Raw genomic sequence first — 10,455 nt, forward strand, 5'->3', positions numbered from 1 at the left:
CAGCACCTTTGCTGTATCCACTGTGTACCAGCTCATGGTATAAGCAATCTGACCGCAGAAAGAGAGAAAGAGAAAGATACCTTGAATTAAACATTTAAAACATTTCCTTTCAAGTAAAAGACAATCGAAAATAAAGGAAAATTTATTCTTTTTTTTTGGGGGGGGGAAATTTATTCTTTACCCATCTCCCAAATGATTTTCACACCAGGACATGACTTTTATATTTTAAGGTCACTTTTCATAATTACTCTGGAAAAGTACTTGTACATCGGTGGTTTTGTTTTTAAGGAAAATTCAACCAACATGGCAAAACTGCACAAAATGTGTAATAAAAACGTACTTTTTTCAGTCAACATTTGCTGAAAGTCAAATAATAAAATATTATTACTCCATACATCTATTGAACACTTTTCTCCTAGGGAGATATATAATTCCTCTTTATTGTATCAGTAAACATTCTGATGTGAGCTATTACTTAGTAGACTAAAGTCTGATGCCTGAATATAGACTTTAAAATGAACTCGATAATCTAATAACATGAAAATTTCCCCCCTCAAACTAATAAGAAATAGAGTCAGCATGTGGGTTCTCCTCAAAACAACATTATCTGAGGTTTTCTCCAAATATTCCTTTGTAGGAATTCAAGTTCATCTCACTTTTGCAACTATGCAAATCCAAGAGTCACAAATATCTCATCAAAGCACAAGGTGCCACATAGTTAACAAAATAACCTTCCAGGTGAATCTTTAAAGGTAGGCTACAATGCAACAACAAAATAAAAACCTAAAATCTTATGGACTAAAAAAATGTATTTGAAAAGATGACTAAGCGGCACCCGGGTGGCTCAGTTAAGCGTCCAACTCTTGATTTCAGCCCTGGCCATGATCTCCCAGTTCATGGGTTCGAGCCCCGTGTTGGGTTCCACGTTGGCAGAGCAGAGCCTGCTTGGGAATATCTCTCTCTACCCCTCCTGTGCTTGCTCTCTCACTCTCGCTCTCTCTCAAAATAAAGAAATAAAAATTAAAAGATGACCAAAGGAAATACATGAAATAATCATATTCTTTTCTTAGGCCCACTTTTTTAGACCAATTTCTTTTCCAATTTGCACTAGTGATCAATACAGAAATACTCCTGGATAGGTTTCCTAAGTATATGAGTACTAATTCTGAAGTTCATGTAAATTAGTCCTATTTCCTTAGCAAAACCACGAAAAGAGTTTCCAGCTCAATAAAAGGCTGACTTTTTCTCCCTTTACAAGCTATTCTCACTCATTATTCTGGAACTTGGGTGCACCACAACATTATCAGAAGAATAGAAAATTGACCACAAATTGAGAACCAACTATCAATTCAAATGAGAGAACAAGGCAAATAGGAATAATATTCCAATTTAAGTAAACCAGTATTAATTATAGACTGCAAGGTGCTACTATAATTCTTAAAAATCAGTACATCTGGATTCAGAGTTTTCTTTCTTTCTTCTTTGTTTTTAATGGCATTATATACTACTATAAAAGACTTAAGACAAGTTTCTGATATCTGGGCCATATTCAACTAATGATTAAATCCATGTGTTCAGAGCTATACAATCAACTGATCCATATCAAAGCAAAATTTTGTTTTACATGTTTTAAAAGGTTACTACTTAGACATCTCTTCTTCTGTAGGCTATCTATTAAATTCTAATAATAACAAGAATCATATTTACCATCCATTAAATGCCTACCAGAATGTCTACACTATGCTAAGTGTTTTACATGCCTTATTTTACTTAATCCTCACCACAGCCTTAAGGGACTGAATGGCGAGAAGTAATACACAGAGTAAGAGGAAGTATCTGGAGCCGGACTCTGCCTGGGTTTAAATCCTGCATCTTCTACTTCTCAGCAGTGGAGCTCCATCCTTGTTTTACAGAAGAGGCAACTGTGAATCAGGTAAAAAGAGGCAAAGCCAAGTCATTCCCCAAGAACAAACTGTTACAGAAAGCAAAAACCATGGAATGCAAGGCTCCTATGGGAAAAGAGGGTGACTTAAAAGGCACCACTGGGGGTGGGTAACATTATTCAAGAAAGGATAACTGAAGTCAATGGCAGCACCAAATTAAACTAAGCTGTCCTAAACAAAGGTAAAACTTCAGTAAAATTGTGCTCGTCCCAAGCAAGTCCCTCAGCTACTCCCCTCCTGACCACACTGGACCCCAGGTCCACCATCAAGACCCACCCTGCCAAATACACAATAGGACCAGCCTTAACTCCAGTTCTCAGATGAAAGTAAAGATCCCAAGAAAATGAACTAACTCTATTGGTTTAAATACAGGGAGCCCAGTCAAACAAGTGTTTCACTACTCCTTTCAAGATTTCTTTAGGAAGAGCCTCACATGAATGAATGGTTGCCTATACTGTGATCCAACAGTGGGAAAACAGCAGATGTTGCGGGGCCAAGACAGAAGATCATACTTAAGAATGAGGAAGGCACTCTTAGAAACACCTGAGCTGGTGTCCCTAAGGGTAAAGAAAGAGCAGTAAGATAAAGACACTTATTTGCTTAGAGATCTATGGTATGAAGAGTTTGACTTACAACTTGCTGGTATAGGCATAAATAGTAACCACATAACTAATGCAAGATAAGGGAACTCAGTGAAAAATTAAACTTGGGCCAAAGGGCTTAGTTTACCAGCAAAAGAATTTCCAACAAGGGTATATCTCCTTTAAGAAACCCACTTGATTAAACATACATGAACTAAATGATGTTCCACAAATCCTCTGGTTCCTAACATTCTGTGAGTCTAATAATTTATAGCTATTGGATGTGTGTTAAACTCTTTCCTCAGATTGCAAGTTCTTCAAAAATAATGACTACATTGTCCTGTTTTCTACAAAATATTCAGATAGTGCCACAGACATAGTGAGCACACAGTGAATTATTACAGACTAAATGCCGTAAGGAGTGAATGAACTACGAGTACCAGTGAAAATCATGAGCTGACTGTGGGATGGAGTGTTTCACATGAAATGGTGGTAGTAGAGGATATTAGTTAAAAAGAGTATTCCAATGAGAGAAGTAGAAAGTCACCATTAGGCAAATACTAGTAATAACTGTTTCAAGCAAGAACCATTGATGGATGCTAATATCAACAGAAAAGGGTAATGTGATACATCTGGAGGGTGAATTTTGGAGTTGGACAATATTAGACAACATAAAGTCCTATACCTTCATTTTAAATTGGAAGATTACAAGACCAAAGTGGTTAAGGGTCTGCCCAGGCTCAACATGGTGACTTGCAAAGGCATAAATCTGTAATTTCAGTGAAAACAAATAAGTCATGGATAAGTGAGGCTAGCAAATAGAAGCCACAGTGTGGGGGAGGGAGAAGAAATTAAACTACATCTTTACCTTTGAGCATATACTAAAATATATTTCAACTAGACAGATTAAATAATTAAGAATAATAGGGGCACCTGGGTGGCTCAGTCAGTTAAGCATCTGACTTCGGCTCAGATCATGATCTCATGGTTTTTGAGTTTGAGCCCTGCACTGACAGTGCAGAGCCTGCTTGGGATTCTCCCCCGCCCCCTCTCTCTCTGTGTGTGTGTCCCTCTCCCAACTTGCTTGCATTCCCTCTCTCTCTCTCTCTCAAAATAAATAAACAAACAAACAAACAAACAAACAAAAGAACAAGAAAGAAGGCCATAAAAAACCTAGAAGAAAATTTAGGTGAAGATTTACTTTTCACATCTTAGGACAGGACAGGACTTCCTGGACTTCCTCGGCGGGGGGGGGGGGGGGGGGGGGGGGGGGGTTAGCATCAATTTAAAGTTAAGCATATAAAAAACAACAATATTTAAAAGAAAACAACTGGAAAAATATCTGCAACAGATATGACATATAAAGGCTCAACATCCGTAACATATGCAGATCACTAAACAGTAGCAAATCAATAAATAATAATAGCAAACACTCCAATATAAAATTAGGCAAAGGATACCAGGCAGGTAATTCAAGAAGAAAATTAAATGGATGGTAAACAATTGGGGAAATACACAGTCCATTCTATTAAAAAATGCAAATTACAAAATGTCACTCTTGAACCTTCATATTAAACATTAAATAATGTCTCTCTTCAATACTGGCCAAAGTTGCAGAGCCAGATAGTCCCAGGCACTGCCAGGAATAGGATTACTACAATCATTTCGATAGTAATTTGTCAATACATACCAAAATCCTTCAAGACATACATATTCTTTGATTTGAAATAGCTCCTGGTTGTCAAAGTGTATTCAATGGATTCCTTGAGTCCCTGAGACCCTCTCAGGGGTCTATAAAGTCAAAACTACTTTTATGGAAATAATAAGACATGATTTGCCTTTTCCCCTGTGTGAAATTTGCATGGATGGTGCAAAACCAATGGTAGGTATGCACAAATCAAGGCCAGGCAAACTGTGTTCTAGGAGTCACTATAAATTTCCCTGCCACATACTTACAGGGGAAAAAAAAATGCCAGTTTCATATAAGAATATCTTAAGATTCACTTATTATTAATTTTATTAAATCTCAACACTTGAATGCACATCCTCTTAACATTCTATATCACAAAATAAGAAGTAAATACATGGGGGGGGGCACCTGGGTGGCTCAGATGGTTAAGCGTCTGACTTCAGCTCAACTCAGGTCATGATCTCACAGTTTGTGGGGTGAAGCCTGGCGTCGGGCTCTGTGCTGACAGCTCAGAGCCTGGAGCCTGCTTCGGATTCTGTGTCTCCCTCTCTCTCTGCCCCTCCCCTGCTCGTGCTCTGTCTCTCTGTCTCTCAAAAATAAATAAACATTAGTGGGTGATAGGCATTGAGGAGGGCACCTGTTGGGATGAGCACTGGGATGAGCACCTGTTGTATGGAAACCAATTTGACAATAAACTTCATATTAAAAAAAAAATCATACTAAATAAATAAATAAATAAACATTAAAAAAAAAAAAAAAAAAAAAACAACCAGTAAATACATGGGGCACCTGGGTGGCTCCGTTGGTTAAGCATCCGACTTCGGCTCAGATCATGATCTCATGGTTCCTTGAGTTCAAGCCCCATGTCAGTCTTCTGCTGTCAGCACTGAGACTCCTTTGCATCCTCTGCTCCACACCCCCCACCCCTACCCCACTGGTTGTCTCTCTCTCTCTGTGTCTCTCTCTCAAAATAAATAAACTTAAAAAAATACATACAAAGTACATCTACTGCATATCGAAGTATGATGACTGACTCACGGGAGAACACTTACATGATTGTTTGAGAGCTGAACTAGCTGCTTTTTCCATGGGACACCATTTTTTCTTGAATGAGCAATGAACAAAGTATAATTATTCAGATGTGGGTATCCAGAAAACATTTTCTCAAAAATAAACAACATGAACCTGTCACTTAAGGAAAACAACCGGTAGTATTTATTGCCAATGATAAAATTTGAGCTTTCAAGGGAAAATTCAAATATTGGAAAACTCTGAACCCATCACCATAAGCTTGACAGCTTCAAATCTTACAGACTTTTCTGATGAGATCAGTGGGATATTAACAAATATGATTTTTTGATATTGTATAATGAAAGGTGACAACATTGAAAGATTTACATAACTCACAACCAACATTTTGCACACAACGCACGGATGACAAAAATAACGCATGGGTGAAAGATCCACTCAAAGTTCAAGACAGGCCTATGGACTACAATATACACTGATATTGGATATCCATTGAGAGTGAAATGCTCCATGATATGGTTTCACCTTCTACACTGCAATTAACCTTTAAGAAAACACTACTTGTTAGGTTGTATGTAGCAACAAAAATATCCACCATTATCTAAAAATTCTATTAAATTATTCTTATCTTTTACAACTACATTTGTCTGGGGCCAGGGTTTCTTCATATTCCTTAATCAAAATAACATACTCCAACAGGTTGAAGGTAGAAGCAGATGTCTTCCTTCTATTCAGACAGCCATTAAAAAGATGTGCAAAAGTGTAAAAAAAATACCATTTTCTCACTACTTTTTTGAAATGATGGTTGATTTTGTTTTGTTTTGTATTTTTTTATTTATTGATTTTGAGAGACACAAAGAGTGCAAGCAGGGTAGGGGCAGAGGGAGAGAGAGAGTCTCAACCCAGCTCAGTGCTGTTAGTGCAGAGCCCACGGGAGGCTCGGTCTCACAAAACTGTGAGATCATGACTGAGCTAAAATCAAGAGTCCAATGTGTAACCAACCCAGGTGCCCCACCGACAACTGTAAAACAGTGCCGTAATGAAAACTATGAAGCCAACTCCAAAATCACACTGTTTATAGAATTCCCACCCATGCTGCTAAATGACCCTTTAATTCCTTGTTTTGCAGAGTAGTAGCACAGACTCTCCAAATAGTTTCCAGTGGAAGAAGAGTTAGTTATTCTCTGAATGGTAGTTAGCAAAAATGAAAATTATTTGGCCATATCATGAATAAAAGAGAAAGAAAGAAAGGAAAGGAAAGGAAAGAGAAAAGAAAACAAAACAAAACAAAAGAAAAAAGAAAAGAAAAGAAAAAAGAAAGACGGCGCCGGGGTGGCTCAGTTAAGCATCCGACTTCAGCTCAGGTCATGATCTCACAGTCCTTGAGTTCAAGCCCTGTGTCAGGCTCTGTGCTGACAGCTCAGAGCCTGGAGCCTGCTTTGGATTCCGTGCCTCCCTCTCTCTCTCACTCTCTGCCCTTCCCCCACTCATGCTCTGTCTCTCTGTGTCTCAAAAAGAAATAAACATTAAAAAAAAAATTAAAGGGGCGCCTGGGTGGCGCAGTCGGTTAAGCGTCCGACTTCAGCCAGGTCACGATCTCGCGGTCCGTGAGTTCGAGCCCCGCGTCAGGCTCTGGGCTGATGGCTCGGAGCCTGGAGCCTGTTTCCGATTCTGTGTCTCCCTCTCTCTCTGCCCCTCCCCCGTTCATGCTCTGTCTCTCTCTGTCCCAAAAATAAATTAAAAAATGTTGAAAAAAAAATTGATAAAACGTTAAAAAAAAAATAAAATAAAATAAAAAAAAAATTAAAAAAAAAAAAAAAAAAGAGCATAAGAGAACAGGCATGGTGCCCTAAACCAAGGGCATCCTTCATCAGTGTACTTTGTAAGTCCTTCATAAGCCTATGGGGAGTTTACCTCTTATGGAGAAGACAGGGAAAAAAAAAAAAAAAAAAAAAGAAAAAGAGAAAGAGAAAGAGGTGAGGAAAAAGAGGAGAGGAAAAGAAAGAGAAAAATACAGTAGTAATATAAGAACACAAGGAGAACAGAAGATCTAAATGCATGCTCTATCTTAAAACTGCCCAGAAAAATCTACCTATTCCCTCAGCTAACTAGCCTTCACCCATTTCACTGCTCATTGGCAGAGTTGACAAGAGTTAATGAAAGATAATTAAATTCCAATTTGTCAGTTTTGTTCCTTGTTAGAAAGTCTGATAAAGAATCTTAAAAACTATAAAAGGAGAAATATTGCCTTTAATTATATCTGGACAATATTAAAAACAGATTCCTTCATTTTACAGATTAGGGAAACTGAGTCTTTCAAAAAAAAATTGAGGTCATAAAAGACCTTTAACTTCCTCTTCAATTTGTACTTTATTAATACGAATTATCCAGTAATCTCTTTTTCTTCAAGAAAACACTTCTTTGATGGTATCCGTTAAAGGGTTACACCTCAAGGACAAAGAGGCTCTCCATTACGGGTTAATCATGCTCAGTGCCACAAAACAAATGGCACAAATTTGGACATGGTTTTGAATCAGAGGAAAAGTAAACAAACATTCTATACTTTAACTTGGCCAAAATACAATAACTTGGTTTCCTAGACTGCTTCTTTGTGTCATGTCTGGGCCTCAGTGCACACATCTTTAAAATGAGTAAGTCTATAATATAGAGTTCCTAAAGTCCCTTCTTAGAAAGTTGGATAATCTTGGGGCGCCTGGGTGGCTCAGTCGGTTAAGCGTCGGACTTCGGCTCAGGTCACGATCTCGCGGTCCGTGAGTTCGAGCCCCGCGTCGGGCTCTGGGCTGATGGCTCAGAGCCTGGAGCCTGCTTCCGATTCTGTTTCCCTCTCTCTCTGCCCCTCCCCCATTCATGCTCTGTCTCTCTCTGTCTCAAAAATAATAAAATAAACATTAAAAAAAAAAAAAAAAGAAAGTTGGATAATCTTAAAGTCACCGAAAACAGATGAGTTCTGGGGAGGTGGGAAGTATGAAATACACCTGGAATGAGTATATATATGGTTGTTGAAATGGCCAATGTTGACCCAAGAGTGGAGTCCCTAGAGCACCAATCTCTCTGACTGGACTGAGATCACTTAACTGCTTTAGAGTCAAAGTTGAACAGTAGGAGGTCCCTTTCCGCCCGTGGTACCTTGTTTCTTTCCAGGATCCAATTGAAAAGGGTCCTCCATTTCCTCCTTCTTAATCTAGAATTTGTATTTCTACTTTGAGAAGGCCCTGCCACCTATCATTCATTCCTAGTATCTGTCGATTAAACACTAGGCATTTATGAAGCACCTACTATGTGCACCCATCACCTAGAACACACCAAGTTTTCAATAAACATTAATGGACTTAAATATAATCTCAAGGTCTTGGAAAGCCGCCAGGGATTCATCCATTTAAGAGTCTCTTGTGGTAGACAGGTGAAAGAAGCAACCTCTTCACATCCCTGATCTCCTAAGACCAGACACTCTTGTTCCTCCCCGCTCATGTGTGACACGTGTTTCCTGAGCGCTGGCTGGGATGCCCAAACACAGCTGCTGCAGGCAAAGGGCTAAAGGGCTGTGCGAGTGGAGACAGACACTTACCTGGGGAACCTCTGCTTCAGCTTCCTCAGGCTCTGCCTGGTAGGCGGCACAGACACTAGGCACTGGGCTATCTCGTCGTACTGGGCTTTGGTCAGTATCATGTTGGGCCAGGGACTGGGAAGTGGCGAGGACAAGGAAAAAACACCCCGGGCTCCAGCAGCCTTGGTGCCGGGAGACGAGGGGTGGGCACACAGCGGCACGGCGCTGGGTCCTGGTTTTTTTTTTGGCTTGCTCCTATATCCCCTTTACCACCAGCTGCACAGACGAGGCTTCACACAGCAGCTCGGCGTCGGGGGGCGGGCTGTAGCCCCGATTGCCCTACCTTGGCTTTCTGAGCAGCCGCAATGGGCCCAGCCGAAGGCAACCGGCCGCCATGTTAGTTAAGGGCAAAACAACCAGGAAGTAGCTGTCGTCAGCAGAGGTGGCGCTTAAATCGCCGCGGGCTGGCGTCCCGGCCGCTTCCACCTGAGAGCATCCTGGGTTTTTTGCGCACTTCACACTCTCCTAGCTGCCAGAAGCCAGGCAGCCGTAGCGCACAGACCAGGCGGCCGAGCACACGGGTGCCGTACCCACAATCTTTAAGCTTGAGCCCCGGAAAGCGACTGCTAGGGCGCGCGATTTGAATACGCTCTCAAATGCGCCCGTTTAGCGCAGCTCCAATCCAAGACACCTACAAAGAAAGCTGGCTTCACTCTGCGACCCTGAGCCTGGCAGTGAAACCCACTAGGGTGGCTGTAGACCTGCAGCTTGGCCTGTATTGAGGAAAGTCCGGCCACTTCTGCAGCTCGCGTGGAAGGGGCTTTTGATTCATGTTGGAAAACAGTAGAAAACAAATCCGACGTCATCAAATAGCCCGAAGGAAGGGTATCCCTCTTACTCCCCAGAGTTAGGTACTGCAATCAGTTCTTTCTTCTTTTTGTATTCTGAGCTCTCAGAAAATAGTAGGCGCTCCAGAAATGAGTCATTGAATGGATTACTGTTCTTTAGGTGTTGTGATAGGATCTCAGCTCTCCTGAGGCAATTTATTAGGACATCAGCCCCTCCTTTAATCCCTTTTTAAAAATCTCTGGTTTTTAGGAGGCCATGTGTTGTGTTTCTTTTCAAATTGTAACATTTTAAGCAAATGAAAGAAAAAGTGTTTAGATTTTAAAGAATGTGTAAGTAGTAATTTTTTTTTTTAACCTGGAGTAGGGCCTAGATTGGAAATTTAGCTTAGATACGCTTTCTTGGAGAAATTTCTGAATCCATCTAAGCCTTAGTTCCTCTGTCTGTAAAATTGATTTTTAATTCTTGGAGTTATTATTAGCATTTAAATAAATTAGTGCAAGGAACAGATTCCTTAGCATAGGGGCAGATAGTCTGTGTAAGACAAAAAGCCTTTGTAAGACTACTTGATAATGATAGGTCACATGGACATGGCTGTTGACCAGGTATTGTTTGTTTTCCACATATTTAGTCTCCTAATCTTCATAGCTTCTTATGAAACAGGTACCATCGACATGATAATCCTCCTCCTCCCTTTTGTGGGGGGCGAATAAACTGAGGCATGGAAAGTTTCAGTAACTTTCCCAGAGGTCAAGAGAACAAGTAAGCAACCCCAGAGTTTAAACTTTCAAAATTTGGTTC

General features: G+C 40.3%; 1 protein-coding gene across 7 annotated transcripts in view; it reads right to left on the reverse strand.

Moving 5' to 3' along the window:
• CDIN1 (CDAN1 interacting nuclease 1) overlaps positions 1–9,223 on the reverse strand; it is a 275,902-nt gene extending 266,679 nt beyond the window's left edge. For 2 of the 7 annotated variants that reach the window (XM_058738268.1, XM_058738270.1), the window contains exon 1: positions 8,830–9,206. In XM_058738268.1, the coding sequence (XP_058594251.1) occupies positions 8,830–8,930 (101 nt within the window). In that variant the 5' untranslated portion in view covers positions 8,931–9,206. Of the gene's footprint in view, positions 1–8,829 lie in introns of all 7 variants that reach the window. The other 5 variants (XM_058738269.1, XM_058738266.1, XM_058738265.1 and 2 more) reach the window with 4 other exon arrangements.
• Positions 9,224–10,455: the final 1,232 nt, after the last annotated feature.

The sequence above is a fragment of the Neofelis nebulosa genome, chromosome 7, assembly GCF_028018385.1.
Source record: "Neofelis nebulosa isolate mNeoNeb1 chromosome 7, mNeoNeb1.pri, whole genome shotgun sequence".
Classification (NCBI taxonomy): domain Eukaryota; kingdom Metazoa; phylum Chordata; class Mammalia; order Carnivora; family Felidae; genus Neofelis; species Neofelis nebulosa.